The sequence below is a fragment of the Apodemus sylvaticus genome, chromosome 12 (genome assembly GCF_947179515.1).
Source record: "Apodemus sylvaticus chromosome 12, mApoSyl1.1, whole genome shotgun sequence".
NCBI lineage: Eukaryota > Metazoa > Chordata > Mammalia > Rodentia > Muridae > Apodemus > Apodemus sylvaticus.
Window position 1 is genome coordinate 102,332,248 of NC_067483.1, and position 20,755 is coordinate 102,353,002.

General features: G+C 42.8%; 1 protein-coding gene across 1 annotated transcript in view; it reads left to right on the plus strand.

Annotated features, from left to right (window-relative positions):
• The window catches only part of Plxna2 (plexin A2), a 198,642-nt gene that overhangs the window by 29,542 nt on the left and 148,345 nt on the right, over nucleotides 1–20,755 (plus strand). The window contains exon 3 of the mRNA XM_052200345.1: nucleotides 1,845–2,027. Coding sequence (XP_052056305.1) covers nucleotides 1,845–2,027 — 183 coding nt within the window. The remainder of the gene's footprint in view (nucleotides 1–1,844; nucleotides 2,028–20,755) is intronic.

Sequence of the window (20,755 nt, forward strand, 5' to 3'; positions counted from 1 at the left end):
TTCTGGTCCAGAATCTGTAGCCTTTACTGCAAGATTTCACGCTGGGCAGTTAGCTGGTATGTCTTGGAGCATCTAGGCATGACCTTATGCCAGGCTTGATACAACTCTTATCCTCAAGAGTCATGCAGTTCCCTCCCAACTTTGCTCTCTCCACCCAGAGAGAGGGAACGAGGGAATGAGGGAAGAGGGAGAGAGGCAGCTAGAAGGGGTGGGGTGGGGAGAGACTGGCTGGACCTACTGTGATCTTCTGAAATTTGAAAACCCACCCGCAGTGGCATACCTCCTCTAATGCCACACTTCTAATCCTTCCTCAACAGTTCTCCAACTGGGAACCAACCATTCAAATATATGAGCCTGTGGTGTTGGGGAGGGAGATTCTCATTCAAAGCACAACACTATCCATCTAATTCTTCCTTTGACAGCTCTAAAGGAGGAATGTTGTGGTCCCCAGTGGACTCAGCCAGGACATGGGGAATGAGTCGTCTCATTCTCTGCACAGCAAGTTTTCTCACTTATTCAAGACAGCCTTCTTTCAAAGTAACTCAGTTCCTCCTTGTCCACCATTAATCCATTCAGAGGCTGATATAAGAGGAAGTCTTTTTGAACACTTATAATGTGCAAGAGATAGTGACACACATTGATAAAAGTCTTTTACATACACTGTTTCTTTTAATCCTCTATAATTCTTTACAAAGTGGTGGGGGATATATTATTCCAAATGAAAAATCTAATGTAGATTAAATTTTCCATTACAGCTTGGTGGTATAGACCTGTAATCTCAGCTACTGGGGAGGCTAATTCAAGTTCTGTCTGGGCAATTTAGTGAGACCCTGTATAAAAATAAAAAGTTAAGAGAACTGAGGAAATAGTTTGGTGACAGAGGACTTGTCTAGTTTGCAAAAGACCCCAGATTCACCTCCCCTAACTACAAAGGAAGGAAGGAAGGAAGGAAGGAAGGAAGGAAGGAAGGAAGGAAGGAAGGAAGGAAGGAAGGAAGAAAGGAAGGAAGGAAGAAAGGAAGGAAGGATCAGGAAGGAAGGAAGGGAGGGAGGGAGGGAGGAAGGGAGGGAAGGAGGGAGGGAGGGACGGAGGGAGGGAGGGAGAGAGAGAGAGAGAGAGAGAGAGAGAGAGAGAGAGAGAGAAAGGAAAGAAAGAAAGAAAGAAAGAAAGAAAGAAGAGAGAGAGAGAGAAAGAAAGAAAGAAAGAAAGAAAGAAAGAAAGAAAGAAAGAAAGAAAGAAAGAAAGAAAGAAAGAAAGAAAGAAAGAAAGAAAGAAAGAAAGAAAGAAAGAAAAATACCATGTGTGTCCAGGGTATCAGGTAGTCAGGTAGTAGTTATAGTTTTGTGGCTTAAAATTCCTTATGCCTCAAGGAAAAAAACTCTACAGCCCAAGAAATACTAGCTTGTTCAAAGAACAAACAGGAAACCTCTAGGCCTGTAGAATCTTACAATGTTGCCTCTAGGCAGAATATCCTTTGAGGGAATCCTGTTTAAAATAGACAGATCTTCACAGACTGACATGGTCTAAGGGGACATGAAAAGAACCAGAAGGTGAGTTCAAGCAGTCAGGTTTATGACTTGAGCCTGGCTTTCCTGGCAGAAAAGTAAAAAGTGGACACATGATTCTGAGAGAGTAGAGATGGCTAATCATTCACAGTCTGGTCCCATGGGAGCCAAGATGCCATTGTGAGCCAGCTTTGTCTTCTAACATGTTAGATCCTTCATTCCAGACCTGATCCTCTCTGAGGCCTGCTATCCTTAAGATGACAGCAGTGGGTGGGTACCCTGAAGTGATCCTGCTATTTTTTCAATGTGATTTACTCCAGTTCTCTCTTGTCCTTCCAGCCAGTCCCCATCGATGATAACTTCTGTGGTCTGGATATCAACCAGCCTCTGGGAGGCTCCACTCCTGTAGAGGGACTGACCCTGTACACCACCAGCAGGGACCGCCTGACCTCTGTGGCCTCCTATGTTTACAATGGCTACAGTGTGGTTTTTGTGGGCACTAAGAGTGGCAAGCTGAAAAAGGTAAGAGTTGGGGGCCTGGTGTCTTCAGTTAAGGGACTCATCTTAAAGGTAGTCAATGGAGATTTAACTATAGGCAGCTTCTTGCTTTCTTAAGGGAAGGGAATGGAATGGAAAAGAAGATAGAGATCTATTTTGTGATTTAGCTTTAAGTTTGTTTCCTCCAGCCACCCATCAGTGAATACCTAGGAAATACAAATGTATTTCAGTGTTGCCAGACATTTAGGTATTGGGAAGGTACTTTTCCTGAATAGAAAAACTCTTAATCCCCAAATCAAATAGAACTTTTGTTGTTTGGTTGTTGTTGTTCACATTGTGAATCATATGTACTATAACTCCTACCTGTGACCCAGATGTTGTTTATAAACTGAAAGTAGTTGGTTAGTGCAGGTTTTGAGTCCAAAGAGCTATAATGGTGGATGCTGACCTCAGGTCCATGATTGGTGCCAAGGAACAAGGCCATTTACCTATCTTTCCAGCAGTTGTAGAGTACCCTCCCCACTTTCTTACCCAAATCTCAGCAGCCAGCAGGAAGGCAACATCTTTCAGGATTCCTTGGGCAACCCTACAAGCTGGAGGCTACAGGCTGTCTGGACTGGCAACAATGGGCCCTCTGGTGAGGGAGGCTGAAGCCAGTAGCTTGTACCTACTTGTTGAGTACTTAGGGTGTGGAGAGGGAACACAGTCTGGTTCATTATGTGGGATTATAGCAGCTACATTCTTAGTCCCTGCTAATCCCCTTTTCCCTGCAAGCTTACTCTCCTGCAACTCCTCACTAGTCCTAGCACCTGTGTATCAAGGCACAGACAAGATTTTGCTGCACCTCACCCTTTGATGTTGACATTACCAGGCTTCCTTCTAATCTATTTAGAGCCCTGGGAGGTTGTTGTTGGGGAATGTGGAAGAAGAGAGCTGGGAGAGAATCTGAGGAAGAATTTCCATTTCTTCTTGTTCAGAATTGCTGTAGAAAAAATGGAAAGAACTAGTCTGAGTTATGAAAAGATAGAGAACCTTCCAGACTTCTCTGGTCTTTAGAATTCTAAATACCTTTGACCCTTTCTTTGCTCTTGGGAAGTGTTCCTGCTTGTTTCTATCTTGCACCAATACTCTGCCCCACAGCTATGGCGCTGACTTGACTTCAGCATGTGGAAGAGAGAGTGAATGAGGTCTTATCATTTGCTTGCCTAAGCTGGGGCAGGCAGCTGAGATTTGTTCACTGAGAGAGAAGTTACTCCCTGAGATTGGGAAGTAGTAATATTCTGCTGGTCACATCTCTGCTTAGATTGCCAGAGTCTGTCTACCTCCTTGGTCATCAAGGCTCACATCATCCAGCTGGGTACATTTGCCTGACACATGGGACTTGAGCAAGCGGGAAAGTTTGAATATCATCTGAGCAATCCTTAGCAGGCCACATGCCATGTTCTTAGACATCTGCCCTATGAGGCTTCTATTTATAATATGTCTATCAAAGGCAGTACCTTTCTCCAAAATTGTACAGAGGTTGTCTGTGTGGTGGCAGAAGTGGCTGCTAGGCTGGTGCATCACTTACCCATTGTTCCCTCACTTCCAGCTGCTGGTCTAGACTCCGTCTTCTTTATTCTTTTGCCCTATTAAAGGATGACCTATTTATACTAATTCTCTTTAAGCCCATCACCAAATTTTCACTGTATGTTATGCCTAACAAAGTAGAACCATCCCTGTGAAATAGAGCAATCTTCTGAAAAACCTTGAGATCATCTAGCCCACTACCCTCATTATTCCACCAATGCTCAGAGAAGTAGAGTAACTGATCCCGACAAAAAAATAAGGCTAGTTTTTTCTGGCCTTGACCTGAAAACTTGGCATTCTTTTTTACTTGAAGAAGCAACTATGGAACTGAGGTATAGGGGCTGAGTGATTTTCAGGTCCAGACTTGCTACAGAGTTCATTCAGTCAAAGGCTACTGTCTCTACTTTCTCTGGCCCAGGACAAAAATTAAGAAATCAGTATTATTAGGTAAAAGAAGAATGGCTTACCCAGACTTCAAGAGAACATCTACTTTCTTCCCTCTAGTATTCATGCATCTTGCTCACTACATATCTGGGATTGCTTTATACTCTCTCTTCTCTCTCCCTCTCCCTCTCTCTCTCCCTCTCCCTCTCCCTCTCCCTCTCCCTCTCCCTCTCCCTCTCCCTCTCCCTCTCCCTCTCCCTCCCTCTTTCTCTCCCCCTCTCTCTCTCTCTCTCTCTCTCTCTCTCTCTCTCTCTCTCTCACACACACACACACACACACACACACACACTCACACACACACACACACACACACACCCCAGGTGGTGGGGAGGGGGGATGTCCAAGAGATTCTGCGGGCCTTGTAGGATCCCTAGCAGACTAGTCACTGTGAAGGTAGCAGGTTCAAGGGCAAGGCCACAGGCATAGCTGCCCACTGCATGTCCCAGCTTGTGAGTTGTCTATGACTTTACTGTGCCTTTGGCTGCTTCTATGACCTTATGATACCCCCATGTTTTCCTTTGAGCAGATCACCTTTCCTTCCACCCACACTCCTTTGAGGTACTTGATATCCATACCTGGCTCCTAGCAGCCTCCCACTTACCCAGCCACTCATCCCCACCCTCTCTAGAGAAAAAGCCTATGAAGAATTTATGGAATGTCCCCAGGAAATTCTAGCATGGTTCAGGCTCCATAGCTCTTTCAACACAGGAAGGAAAATAAAAAATAGCTAAGAGTCAGGCAAGGGGAGGGAATCTGGGTGCGTCAGAACCACTCACTTCTTCCCTGCCTGGCTAGGCGTCTCGCAGACGGTCCAGTCCTCATCTACAGAGGCTGGTAGGAACAGGATGTCCCTGAGTGGGGAAGTGAAGAGGAAGTGAACTCACCAAAAGGGGCATAACCACAATGTGATCGTAGGTGCTCATACACATAGGAAGCCCAAAGACCAGGCCCTTCTTTTCTGGTTCACCAATAGGTAGAACACAGGAAGAGTAGAACTGAGATCTCAAAGCCAAGATAAAGTACATGCAGGACTAAGAACTGTTCTTTAAAGGATGGGAAAGACAGGGAGAGCTTCACCACAGGGTGCAACAGTTCAAGTAATGGATGTGGAATTAGTCTTCAAGGTCTCATAAAAGAGGAAGAGTACCAGGTTCTGCTTTAAAAGGGTGAATTAGAGCCTAGTGTGGCTCTGGGCCCAAAGAGGAACTCAAGGAAAGGATTTAGGATTAGAGCCCAGACAATTGTGTGTTACAAGCTTCAGCAAAATCAATTAGTCATCACCATAGAAGCAGAACAGTTTCCAGATCATGAGCAGCATTGACTCCACTTTATGAGCGAGATAATATCATAACAGAGTGTTAAGAAACTAAGTATGAGATAAACAAGGGCAGCAAAGATATGGGAATCATGCTATGTTAAATGTATTTCTGCAAGGCTAAAAACTATAGGAAAAAGAGCAAATCAAAAAATACAGTTCTTCAGATAATGAAATTTACTGATCTAGTTACTATTTTAAGACCTTTGCATCTACTAACTCCTTGAACTCTGATATAGCCACTCTGAGGTGGGTGTTGTTATCAACTACATTTTGCAGATGAAACATAAAGGCAAGAATAATGAAGAAATTTACTGAGTTCATGGCTGAGCCCAGATTTGATTCTCACTTGTTGACATGCTTAGCCATCAAGCTGTGGAAGATGAATTAGGTTCAGTCAATATGGCCCCCAAAGCCTGATATGTAGGAGTTGCTGCTGCAGAACCAGCTTTTCTTAAAACATAGGAAAGTAGTTGTTATAACTAAACTATCTTACTTGAAAATGAATACTGGAATGCATCCAGTAAGGGGTAGAGTAGAAAGACTAACGCTAACCCGACCTTAGCCCTGCATCTAACTCTAGAATTTCTCCCATGGTGTCATTGTTATGGAAGGCTGACTCTCTCAATGGAACATGTGTGTGATGGTTTGGAGGAGAATGGCCCTCATAGGCTTATACATTTGAATGCTTGGTGCCTAGTTTGTGGACTGTTTAGGAGATATAGCCTTGTTGGAGAAGGCCTGTCACCGAGGGTGAGCTTTAAAGTTTCAAAAGCCATATTAGGCCCAGTCTTTCTTTCTGCCTCCATCTTGAGGAGATGTAAGATCTCAGTCATTGTTCCAGTATCTTGTTTGCCTGTCTCCTGTCATACTTACTGACATGATTTTAGACTAACCCTCTGAAACTATAAGCAAGCTACCAATTAAATGATTCCTTTGATGAGTTGCCTTGATCATGGTGTCTCCTCACAGCAATAGAACAGTATCTAAGACATCATGACAACGGAAGACAGGCCATAGCAGAGAATGGGAACAAAGACAGTTGACCAGTGTGCCCAAGATATGGACTTTGCAGTTCAAGCTGGGTTGAGACTGCCTGGAACATGGCTGAAAGTTTTTCATGGTCAGGGAAAGGTATTAGGTATATGCAGAACAGTGCCAAGGTGATGGGGGTGCTAAGGCAAATCACAGAGGATGGGATGTATGGTGTCCTAGAGTCTGAACACTGCATTCTGTTATGTCATCCGCCTGGTTAGAGCAGTCTGTGAGAATCCAGAAAAAAAAGAGACACTGGAAGTTAATGCCCATGTAGGTAGAGGAAGAGTTGGGGCAGAAACTGGAAACTCATTTCAGATATCTTTCTAATTCCAAGGAAGAGTGGAGTATGCAATCTAAGGTAATAGGGCTTAGAGTCAGGGACTATGCTAAATCAGGGAAAACAGGAGAGTGTGTGTGTGGGACTAACTCAAGTTTCAGGATGCTGCTACTCAGGAGCTTCCCACCACTCACAGTGCCTGGAACTCTGCTCACCTGCTCAACCTACCACTTCACATCCCACAATATGCTCTTGCAGAAGCTAAGATGGTTTTCTGTTTCAGCCCTATAGTCCTTTGGAACTGAGGCTGTAACCAGGAGTGAACTCTGCTGTTTCTCTACCCCTAGCCTCGTAGAAAACATGTCTATTGCCTAATTCTTGTGACATATGCTTTACCCTGTCACTTCAAACATTGTTGCCACACATGCCAAACATCCGACCCCACGACCAGATAAAATACCTCACATTAGGACTTGGTAAGCTCACCTCAAATGTACTGGATTGTACTGTGCCAAATCCTATTGCAATAACTGGAATAGAATCAGATGCCAAGATTGAGTCCTATGGAAGGAGCTCTTATAGAGAACAGCTCTCATGATGGGTGGGCAGATCCACTGGGTAGCCATGGATGAGAAGTCATGGAAACAGAAGAGCTCCTACTGAATTACAGGAAGAGAATGGGTTCTGGATAATATTTGGAAGAAGGAGTAGAAGTGCTCTGAAACATTAGCTGATAAGGCAGGGGGAGAGCACTTCCTGCCTTGCCTAGAGACCCTGGAATAGCACATAGAGGCATCTGCCACACTTGGATCAGATGAAAACTTTGCAGTAGACAGGTGCAGAAGCCCAGATAACCACTTTTTCTCTAGTACTCTAGCAGCCCTCTACTTTTTGACTCCTGGGACATTACTACAAATTCACCAAGACTGTTCAATTTCTAGAGAGGGCCACTTATAAAGAGTATTTATAAGGGAAATTGTTTCTATGTTTTCCAAAGCATACACCAAGGTATGGTATATAGTTTCCAGTTTACCAGAAACCCTGACATCCCTATCCTATCTTCTTGTAATCTCAAGCAAAGCCAAACAAAATGTGAACTTTTTGCATTAGCAATTTAGACCTTGAAGAGTTGATCAGGATTCCTTTCCAGATTTAGTGCTCAGAGGTTTGATAAAAGTAACATGTTCACATTTATATACCCTTTGCCCTACATGGCCATACTGACATTCACAGACTTCCTCCCTAACACCCAAGTTCCTAACCTACTACTTGGCCCCCTTTGTGTTGTTAGGTCACTGTGGCAGCTGAGATGGCCTGGTTGCATGAAAATCTGGGAAATATGACTTTATTCCTTGCCAATCCTACTGAATAAGAACAATAGCCACTGGCTCCTCAGGGTGGAAATGATTCACTTCTCTCCCTGCATGAATCCATGACCCTGTAAACAGCCAGGAATAGGAGCTGGGAGGTAGCCCCAGAGTCCCTAGTGGTTATCCTGACACTAGAGACATTTGACTTGGTCCCCTGGCATCCTAGAAATGCTGAGATATGTAGTAGTGTTGGGCCAGCAGATGTTCTCTGACCTCCCCAGAGCCTGTATCACAGAGGTGTGGTACTGACTCCAATCCTCACTGCCAAATCACTGTAATGAAACTGGCTCCTTGCCCAGACTCCTGCCACCAAACTCACTGTTTGTTTTGTTGTTGTATAGACCCCTCGGGTTTAGAGGGCTGGTCTTCCCAAAGCTGGGAAACGAGGCATTTCCTTGGCACAATGAATAAGTCATACTTAAAGATACCCCCCATATGTATGTCCTCCTTCTCAGCCATGACAGATGTAGGCAAAGAATTTCAACTCTATCCAGACCCCCACCAGGCCCCAGGGAAAGGGCTTCCACTTTCCCAGAACCCTTCTGAAAAGGGAAGCTAAGTGCATATTTATTTTTTGCATCTTTTGTGCAGTTTGTGTACTTCAATCCTAGTGACCCCTGTTTGAGGCATAAAACATAGTGTTCTGCTGGCTGTTCATAGTCCAAGAGTGAGTCTTAAAACTCTGGATTTTATTATAGGAAGATGAAAACGAGAGAACTATGCCTTGAGACAGGAGGTTGGAAGTGACAATTCAAGCTCATAGCATCCAAATAAGTTCTATAGAATTCACTACAAACCAAAGTGCCAATGTGCAGAAGTCATATCCCCAGGAAAGTGCCCACCACAAACATACATGCCTATGAACAGGCACATGGACAAGTGTCTCTGTCAGAGGTACTTCCAAAGACCAGCTGTTCCAGTCCCTTCCCTTTAGGGTGAGACTATTATACATAAAGAAAACTCTGTGATTTCATGTGCCCTGGTTCTGAATATAACATAGCAGCAATGTGATCTCTGAGCTTCAGTGAGTGACCTGTCCTGTAAAGCAAGGGGGATTCTTATCCTTGCTCCGTGAAATTATAATTTGCTATTGGAATAGTATTTATGGAATGTTGTGGTGGTTTGAATGAGAATGCTCCCATAGGCTCGTATATTTGAATGCTTGGTTCCTAGTTTATGAAACCTTTTGAGAAGAATTAGTTGGTGTGGCCTTTTGGAAAAGGTATGTCACAAGGAATAGGCCTTAAGTTTCAAAAGTTTATGCCTGGTCCTCTCTGTCTCTGTCTGTATCTCGCTGTCTTTCTCTATCTCTCTCTGTCTCCCTCACCTCTCTGCCTTGTATTTAAGATGTAAGTTCTCAGATACTGCTACAGCTTTCTGCCTGCCTTCCTGCTGCCATGTTTCCTGCCATGATAGTCGTGAACTCTAACCCTCAGGAACTATAAAGCCCAATAAATTCTTTAGATGTTGCCTTGGTCATGGTGCCCCATCATAGCAGTAGATATGTCAGGAGCTAGATAAAATAGTAGAGACTAAAATTGTAAAAGTACTCATCCTAATGGAGATTCCATTTAGTGTGGGAAGGTGGACATAAGCCAGAGGTGAACATGATCGACATGCGTGGATGGTAAATGCTAATGAACAAAACAATCAAGGAAATGAGTTATGCCAAGTATAGAGGGCAGAACTTGGCACAGTCACAAAATGTGGCCTTTTTCTTTTGCTTTGTGGAATAAGGTAGCAACAAACACTTTGGATATTTGTCAGAAGAATTGAAAAGATAGTATATGAAAATTATTTAATAGTGATTGTTAATCACTATTAAATCACAGAAGAGTTTTCTGTGATTATGGGCATCTTTGAGACTTCCCTCAAATCCTATTTTTCCCTGTTTTCCTGCAGGTAATGACACTGTCACATTAGGCTTCCTTTTAGTGACATGTTTGCAAAGTCAGATAAAGGAAGACACTCTTGTACCCTGCCCCCAGTCCTGAGTCATGGGAAAAAAAAATTGGAAGACTGGCCTAGCTGAGCCCATCTAATCTAACCCTGATGGACTTTGGCATCCAGCTGCATTAGTCACCAGTGAGAGCAAACAAGCTGTGCTGGCCCTCCCTAGGGCGGAACTGCAGGAAGTGAGGCTCTTCTGCTGCTTTGCAGAGTTAACCAACCACCACCTTTCTCTCTGAATGTGTGCTTCCAAGCCAACCACAATATTGTGGTGCCACACAGCTTTACCCCACATGAACTATGTGATGTTGGGAGCAGTTTCCTCAGCTGGATTACAATTGTCTGTCTTGCCGTATTGCTGTGAGCATTTGAAGGATGTAGAAAATTTGACAGAGCCTTGTGTAGAGCTTAAAGGAGCTCCATGAATGGCAGCTGTTGCTATTGGCATCGTCACTACTAGTGTTGTTTTAGGCACTCCTATACTGTTATGTTTTTGCTTCCAGAGGTCTGAGTTCCTTTTGTTTCCCTCAGCTCATTAATCTTACATTTTAAGATATTCAAGAAGAGTTGGGATTGTTCTGTGTTCTGCTGCATATGAAAATGCTCCATACATTTTCGCTGGTCATATGGCTAATTAAGGGAAGATGGGGACATTGGAGACAGAATCACAAACATTTTAGCTGAGATGAACTACATATATATTTAAGTCATTTACATAATCCATGATATTCAAGTGAGAAGCTCCTAGCTGTTGGAATATCTAGCTTTTTCTTTCCTTCCTGTAAACATACCTTCTCTCCAGTGAGATGCAAGGCAGAGAGGATGAACCTAGAATTCTGGTCTATCCCAATCCTGTCTCAGCTTTTAGAAAGTTCTTTAGGCTTCAAGGTGGAGAAGAAGTTGAGGATATGATGTCAAGGTATCCCAACCAGACACTACACTCCTACTCTCCTATACTCCATGCAAAAACTAGTGCTATGCATTGAGTATTTTCCCTTTCCCTGGGATGAGACATAGCATCAATGAGCTTTGTTTAATCAGATGGTTCCCTGATTAAGTGTTCTGGGATTTGTGAGCAAGCAACCAAGACAAGGGTAAAGACTATGGAGTTGGGACCTATGTGAGAGGGGGAGCAGGACCCTTGAGGAGAAGGCTGATACTATCAAGCAACATCAGAGGAAGTTACAACTTCTTATAACTGTAAATGGGTTTTACTGCTATAGGGGACTCTAAAGCTAGGTTTAATCTAGAGATCCTGGACACTGATGTGTATACACACACACACACACACACACACACACACACACACACACACTTGTTGCTGGAGAAGGTAGCCTTGAAAGGTTGGATGGTCTACTCAAACTCACACAAGCTTAATAACAAAGAAATTCTGAAATCTTGTTTGGGCATCTCATCTTTGTGGCTCTTCTCTAAGTGAAAGAATCTCTTTCTTTGCTTTTAACATTTGACTAACTGCTGCTTCTTCTTAGAACACATTTTCTGAGCTGAATCTAACTTTGGTCTGGGGATTATTCTCACAGAGCAGGATCCACCTAGATTTTGCAAGGCCTGATCATATAGCTTGCCCTAGAGTGAACTGTTTTCTTTACCCTTCATTCTACATGTCTCAAAGTCTCACCCAAGCCTGTCTAACAGGAAGGCTACTCAATCCCCAAATGTTTGCCCTGGGGCTGAGAGGTTCTGACAAGTCACTGCAGTAGGAGTCTCCAGTCATCCATGTAGGCCTCACTCCTGGCAAGCAATTTTGTCTACTGTAAATTAGTCAGCTCCTGTGTACTAAGCCTTGAGCTGAGTATCTTTCTAGTTATGTTTCAGCAATTCTTATCAGGTAAGAATTAGTATGTCCATTTTTACATATGAACAAACTGAGTGAGGTTCAAGAGAATCGATGACAGAGTTTCTTTGCTACAAAGCAGAGAGCTTGGATTTGTATCCAGATCTCTATAAATCCTGATGTGGGCTTTTAACCACTGGATTTTACCTTCTCATGACTTTCTTTAAAACCCTATTATTCAAGCTGCAGTCTTGTTGTGTGACAAGACCTTTTCTGGGGAGACACAACATGTACTACTCACTCCAGAAAGGAATCCCAATGACAGACCAACATGGATATCACAAAGTCCAACTTGGTGAACCAGTGATATTTTCAGGGTTTATTTACAAAAGTAATGGTGAGGGGTTAATTACAAGAACAGAAATGACTCATCGGTGATAGTTCACAAAAGCTGGGAAACACCACATAGCCAGAAGGCAGCTTAACAGGTTGGAGAGTGTCATTTCCAAGTGATTCTGAGCTAAACCTCTTCCAGACAGTTTTGCTGGTGACTCTGGTCAGCTTCAGGTATTCCTTGAAGTTATTTTGAGTTGTTTGACTTCCTAATTAAGGAGTTTCCCAATAGGATAGAATGTTTCACACACGTCTCCCCTAACTTTTCATACAATTGCAAGGGGAAGAGAGAAGGAAGAAGGATAGACAAACATTTTGCATTCTGTAGAGCAGAGGTGCCCAAAAAACCCAGGAGCATGGCAGCTGTCCGCTCAGCACATGCTTTCTTTTTTCACTCTTTTTAGGCATCCTCCTTGGACTCACAGTGGGTGGGGTGGCAGGCTTTTGTGCTGCACACAATCCCCAGCTTACTCCCCTTTCTCCAGTCATCACTATTTGCTCAAAGCTTTCTGAAGGGGACACAAAAGAGAGCTACTGACAAAGCCAAAGGCTTCTATGTAGAGCAAGGGTCCTGGCCTGAACCCATGCATCTCTCAGAGCCCCCAGGTTCTTCTTCAAAGACATTGTTTAGGGTCCTTTATGTGCCAGTCATACCCATTCAGAGATGGCTGAGCAAAAGTTTCTGTGTGGGTGAGGACACTGAGAAATTGAGTCATTTTGATCTAGCAAATTGGAAGGGACATTAGTGCAATAGTTAACAGCAGACCACTGCACAGGGGATGGGCACAAATGTTCAATCTCTGTTTATGGGGCTTATACAATTCTATCAATATTGATGCCTGATGCCTTTGATTCTGACACTAATCATTGCTATGAGTTAAATTTGCAGCTCTATAATTAGGATTCTATTAATAGGCCCCTAAGCTAAGTACCACCATGTCATGTGTCTTTCTCATGTTTGAAAATGGCATCCTTGGAACTCTACTATTAGGGCACACCTGGGATTTGCCAGGAATGATGTGAAAATTATACATTCTATATTTGTATTGGGTCTTTAGTGAAATACCAGTGAACATCAGTGAACCTGGCATGAGGGAAATGCTACACAGAGCTCAGGTAGCAGCCAGGTGTCTGCTCTTGGAGGCTTAGGACATCTCAGCAAAAACTAGACTGCTCACAATCAAACTTCAGCTCCCACGAAGGTCTTCACCTCAGTCTAATCTGACGTTTCCCAGAAACTAGATACTACTGTGGTAATTTCTTTGGTGGACTAGAACATGACTGTGAGAAGAGGAATGCTTCCTCAGAGCCTGAAAATCATTAGCCATATCTTACTGATAGTCACATATGTGATCACTTCCAACTAGATGACTGGGACAGACCGCTCCCCTGCCCCCACAGCCAATTCCAATAACCCCATCAGCAATCTCTGAGCTCTGTAGACACAGAGAATTTAGCAATCTCATTCATTAAAAAAAAAAAGCTCATTGTGTACAAGGGTGGGTTTGAAGAAGGTGCTTAAAGTCCTGTTCCAGGTAGATTTGCAGCATGTTGAATCACTGTGGCAACTGAGCTTTCACTGATAAAGGCATAATTCTGCCCTAGAGACACGATATGTCTCATTTACCCTCCACCTAACTAATCTTGGTTGTCATGCACAAGAATTATCTAACCTCTTTCTGATAGCATCTGTGTGATGACCTGGTATTATTTACAACATTAATATGCTCCCAGTGACACAAGGGCTGCATTAGCCCTGCTCTTTTGACCTCTAAACTAAAAATATTTTTTCTTCCTAGACATCAGTGATTGATTTTTTCTTTCATATTTCTGTAATTTTAAGAAGACCATGATTTGAATTCAAGTTCTCCATTCTATTTGCTGAGGATATGGCCGTGCCTAAGTTAGTTAACCTCTGGGAAATGCAGAGTTTGCGATTCACCTATTTAGAGGGATTGTCAGATCTCCACAAGATGTCTGTGAAGTTGAATGAAGATGCTTTAGCACAAGTTCTTTCCCAACCCTGTCCCCATCTTTCCTTTGTTTCCATCCCTTCAGGAATGATGAATAGAAGGGAACTTCCCAGAGGAAAGCCTGCACATTACAACCTCCAGCTCCTTCTTCCCCACACACTAAAATTCTTTTTTAGTTTTGCTACTTTTCTTCTCAGTAGGGCCAGAATCTTGGATAAACTAAAGCCAACCCCAAGGTCAGAAACATCTTTTTATTGATCAAATATGGCATCCTTGAAACTTTGCTCATAGAATGAGATTTCTGTTGGATCATTGAAATCTCTATTGTCATGTTCCTCACTGAATATAGACCTTTACTATTAAAAGTTGGCCTGGTGGTAGACAAGTGTTCAAGGACTTGGGAACATGGGTAAAAGTATGTTCACATCAGCAAATATTCGACACTATTTCTAATATTATCTAGTCTGTAGAATTTTAAGTACCTCCATTATCTGCTACTCACACCCTACATTCTTGTAAATATGTACATAAAACCAAGTGTATACTAAGACAGCAAAGGGTGAGTAGCCAATGTTAGCATAGAACTTGGTCATTCCTTAATATAAATCCCAGAATCCTGTGCATAGTTGAAACCTTAATACCTGCATGTTTATCATTTATCACAAGTGTTTCCCCAAATACTCCATGTGAAGCAGAGGTGGGGTTTGTGTCAGGTAATTGCAATTGTTGCTGTGGTTTTAGTCCCTTTGATACTGGAGGTTTTCCTGGTGCAGGGCAAGTCCACAGATCCTAACATTTGTTCTGTCCTGTATCCCACACAGTGATACTCTCTTTACTCTTTTATCTTGCCACTTGCAAAGTCTTGGCTAGTACAGCTAGGATCCCCAAATCTGACTTATTCTGAAGGGCTGTATTAGGTACCCAGAAATCTCCTTTTACCTCCAGTCTTTCCAGTAATCTAACTGCAGAAGCCATAAACTGTGGGCAGCTTCAGTCTCAGGCAGATTGGTGGTATCCCCAGAGGAACGGCTACAGACTGAAATGGAGGAAAAGCTTGCCCAGCCTCCCACAACCATCAAATCAAAGAAATAAAAAGGCTGTCTCCTTGGTGCCTCCCTGATATTTATGTCTGAGCTCAGCAGACACCCCTGGGTTGCAGCCAGTCTGTTTCGGCATTAGTCCATTACACTTTTTATGATGCATGTTACCCACCCCCACCCCTGGAACATTTTATGACTGTCCTTTTCATTTCTAGAAAGAGCTTCATGGAATGGCAGATGCCTGCATTTCCCCACTCTTTGGGGACCTATTCATGGCCGCCTGTCCCAGGCCATAAACAACAGGAGATAAACCACAGTCACTGGCAGCCAAAGCCATGTATCAAGAGGTTCAGAATGTGGTGAGGAAGGCTTTTGGTGGTGTATGGACCAGACAAACTTGGGAACCTGGGGATCATGCCCTTGACAAGAAAGTCAGGGCCAGTATAACAACATTGAATTGTACCACTATTCAGGTCTCCATAAAGGCTTCAGGGAACTCCTTTCACTCTCCCTCACACTAGTGCCCTGAAGCCTCCCATCCTATCATGGTAATCAGAACCAATGCAATTTACAGTGAGATTCCTTTGGAATCCATCCTATCCATACATGCATGCCTCTCACCTCTTGCCCATGCTTCTACGCAACTTCAAGGTTTCTCTGCCTTTTCCTACCCACTTTCTTTGCAGCATCCACAGAATCCTTCCGTCTTTCATATTCTTCCAGTGATCTTCTCTCTTACAGACAGGACCAAATCTTACCAATCCATTACACTTCTTCTGGATCATTAAAACTTCAGTCTGGACTCTGGTGTTGTGACAGTGATATTTATTTATCTCAGCTCTTGAGTTGCACACATAAGCAAGTCACTTGTGACACTGCGAAAGACAGCCCCCAGGGCTAGTTTTGTTCTGTAAAAGGTACCCCTAGAAGAAAACCAACTTCTGAATGCATAATGAGAGGTTTTAGATTCTTTCAATATACATAGAAAGAAAGTGGAAAATGAGTAGGGGAGGGTAAGGAAGACCAGAGTAAGTAGATCCCTTGATAATTAGGGTATAGGATGGGTTTCTTCCTATTGACCAACCTTCATAATAGGGCTTCAGAAGGAGTGGAGGGGGATAGTGTTCTTTCTTTACCCCTTATTTGGTTTTGCACTCCACATCAAATGGAATATATAGATGAAACTGATGTACATACACATCAGTTTAAAATGTATATACACATCAGACTGCTGAAGACAGTAGCTATTATACTTTGTGTATGTTTTGTAGTAAGCTGTTAAATTATTTATTGGGTACTCAGCTTTAATCTCATAAACCTGCCTTCAGGCCCCCAACATCAACAGCCTGAGCACTGCATAACCACCCCCCCCCCAGCCTGCTGTAGCTTAGACCACTCCAACTAGCAATTATTCTTGCAAGGCCTCCCCTCCAATAAGCTTCTTAGAAGTCTATAGACCCTAGGAAGGCCCTTCTAGTCTGCCATCACCACATCTTGTAAATCGATTTGCATATTGTAAAAGACTAGGGTCAAAACCTCCACACACAATATCAGACCATGTCAAAAGGTCTCTGTTCTTCCTAAGTTGAGGGAAAGGAGTCCCAGAAGTCAAAGAAAATGACTAAAGCTGTGTTTCCTAAGCTGTCCTTTTTTTTTTTTAATATTGAGATTTGCCTATTTTATTTTATTTTATTTTATTTTATTTTATTTTTGGATTTGGTTTTTTGAGACAGGGTTTCTCTGTATAACTGTATAGCCCTGGCTATCCTAGAACTCACTCTGTAGACCAGGCTGGCCTCAAACTCAGAAATCCACCTGCCTCTATCTCCTAGAGTGCTGGGATTACAGACATGTGCCACCACTGCCCGGCTGAGATTTGCCTCTTTTAAATTAAAAAAAAAAAAAGACATTTCTTTCTCTTCCTGGCTCCTAAGCCTGATGGTACTAAACTAGGTATGAGTCTCCTAGTCATGGTCTAAGGGCTAGACGGAGACTTTATACTTATCCTTGCTTAGGGGCTTCAAGTTATGCAAAGATCTTTCGAGTCTTTGTCACCTTCTTTGAACTCATTTTGAAATATTGATAACCCTATGGGGTTATTCCTTGACCATAGGAAGATAAAACCGTCCAGAATAGTCTGGTGACATCACCAATATTAGCAGGTACAAGAATGCTGTACACTGTAATCATCATATAGATATCTCAGCTCATGAGCATGGGACCAGTATAGAAATCAGGACACAAATGTATCTCTTATTTATTACCTGGGTAGTGAAAAACTAAGACCAACACCAGGGCTCTTGAAAATGAAGGTGTGCTTTCATGTCTGAGCTTCCATTCTTTTTAAAAGGAAGGGGCAAGGCCAGTACTGTCTGAGGTTCATCACTAACTATACTGAGTAGCTGGAAACTTTTATTCCAGGGTTCATATCCCAGTCATATAACCAAAAAAGAAAACACATTTTACAAACATTAATATGTAAAACATTTAGGTAAAGGGCTTATTACTTTAATCAGATTCAAAGCTGTCTCAGACTCCAAAATCTTAAAACATGGTGTCAGTACTTTTTGGACACTGTATTTGAAGTGGCCAAGTGTTACCTGATTTTATGTCAACCTGATGCAAGCTAGATTTATCTGGATAGAAGGAATCTTAATTGAGAAAAATGTTCCTACCAGATTCACCTGTGGACAAGCCTGTGGTGCATTTTCTTGATTGATATGAGAAGGCCTAAGTCACTCTTGATGGCACCACCACTGGTTTGTGATCCTGTGTACTATAAGAAAGCCAGAAGAACAAGCCATGAGAAAGAAGCCAGTAAGCAACACTCCTCCATGGCCTCTATTTCAGTTCCAGCCTCTAGGTACCTGCCTTTAATCCTTGCTCAGAATTCCCTAGATGACTGGCTACACGTTGTAAACTAAAATAAATGCCTTGTTCTCCAAAGTTTCTTTTGGTCATGGTGTTTTATAACAGTAATAGAAAACTAAGTTATGCTTTCACCTCAATTCCATCCTTGAGCCAAAGCATTTTCCTCTCATGTGTTTTAAATATAAAGGATAACAATATAATTTTTAATGTTTTTATCAATTCTTTGAGAATTTCATATAATGTATTATGATCATGTTCATAGCCCTACCCTAGCTCCTTCTAGATCTACTTCTATCTCCCTACTAACCCAACTTGGTGTTCTCTCTCTCTCTCTCTCTCTCTCTCTCTCTCTCTCTCTCTCTCTCTCTCCATGAGTTTTCATGTCACTTGTTCACATATATGGACCCTGTGGTTTGCCAAGGGCTGGTTTTATAGACATTTGCAAGACCTGTAATGTTGTCTGTTATGTCCTAGACAGAAGATACCACTGATCTACAGTGCATATAGACCAGGGTACTGCTAATTTTCCTACAATGCACACAATACTTACATTAAAGTATGATCTGGTCCACAATATCCGCAGTACTAATATTAAGAATCCCTGCTCAAAGGAACAAGTGTCTTCAATGCCAACCATGATTCCAAGCACTGCTCATAAATCCTCCTACCCACAATATAGGTACCAAGATGAGGTAATTTTCCAGATAAGAAAACAAAGACTTCACGTGAAATAGTCTTCCAAGTCATTAATGTAAGATACATTTATTGGACAATTGAGTATGTCCTATGCTTGAAAAGATGCTCACTCAGGCATCTAATCTGTCTGCTTATCCAATGAGGGTACCTAGGTCACCACACAGGGTCAGAAAAGAATCAGGTAATAAGTGAGAGGGGGGCATGTGTATCTCAAGAGGTACACACGGCTCATAAATGCTGCTATTTATGAAGAAGATGCTCGTTTCCCACCTTCTTCCTTCCCATTCCCTATCTCTCCATACATATGCTGCAGTGAATAGAATTCTTGATGCTTGGGTTTGACTTTGGATTGGCTTTGGTGTCAGTGATGACTTTTATCTGGAGATTTTACTGTCCTCACAAATGTTTATCCTACACACACACACACACACACACACACACACACACACACACACACAGGAGCACACACACAAGTTTTCGCATTTGACTGGGAAGCAAGTAGAGATATTTCTTCTGTTACTAGATGCTTGATGAAAATCTGTTCCCTGCCAGCAGTAGGCATGGTCTCTTTCTGAAACTCCTGACTGATAGGAGGTAAAGTAGAGGCAGTACATGCTAGGAAAAGAGGGTTGATGCAAGAGTCAGACTCTCTTGCTATAGTTCCCATTCTTATTACCTGCTAAGTGGACAATATTGAACACATCAGGCAGTCTTACTGAATTGGGCTTCTTTGTCAGAATGATTATACCTATCTTGCAGAGTCACTTCACAAAATCTAACAAGGCTAAGTTTGTTCTTGTTATACTGGGCAGAAAAGGCTCCAGAAATTAGAGCTATTTACAAGGCTGAATTGTTAGCTGTGCAAGCTTGAGGATTTTACTTTGATCTCCAGAACCCCTGTGAAAATGCCAGGCATGGTGGTGTCCATTAATGCCAGTTATGGGGAGGCGGAAACCAAAAGCTTCCTAGAGCACATTGGCCAGCCTTGCTATAACAGCAAGTGCCAAACTAATGAGAAAAAGATCCAACCTGAGGTGAAATGATGAGCACACACACACACACACACACACACACACACACACACACGCACACACACACAAGGTGAACAGCGTTCTAAGGAACAACACTCAACATTGTATTCTGGTCTCCACATGTATACATACATACATACATACATACACACACATAACTGCATACTTGTGTGCCTAAGCACACAAGAACATGCATGGGAGTGAACTACAGGGAGGGAGGGAGGGAGAGAGAGAGAGAGGGAGAGAGACAGAGAGACAGAGAGACAGAGACAGACAGACAGACAGACAACATGCCAGTATGATCATCATTTCACCTCAGGTTGGATCTTTTTCACAGCCCTATAGGTGCAAGCAGGAGCCTGTGTACTTGTCTAGTAGTGGGCCTGGTAAACATAGTAACTTTCTCTCCCTGCTTTGCGCCTTCTGTAAGGACATTGCATACAGTCCAACCTAGACACTTGGGTCAACCATAAGGCCACCCAGTATGCCTTGTGTTGTGATAAGTGAGTGACTCAGACCATAGCTACCCCACCTCCCCAAAGATGACCATGTAACTGTGAGTCACGACAGCCAGGCTCTCCATAGTAATAATTCGGACTTGAATTACATGAAAGGAGTTCCCACACACCCCCACCTCCACTGCCTTATCTTTAGTAACTTCTCAGCCCTCACTCAGGGTCAGGTCCCAACTTCACATGTAACAGTGAGCACACAACTTCATGACTTTTCTTCCACATAGTCACCACATCACCTGCACTGAGCATCTCTTGACCATGTTGACAGTGAAAGTCCAGTGGATTATTTAGTGAGTTAGCAGTGCAGTCTAGACCAAAGCCTCAAAGTTGAGTTGGTTCATAAGACCAGTACTCTTGCTGCCCTTGCTAACATTTCTTTGGTACATTCTTCGGACAGTACCTTTGCAGCACCTGTTGTGTGTAAACATGTAACTCCTTAACAGTAGGGGAAGAAAGCTTTCAGCAGACATGTTCC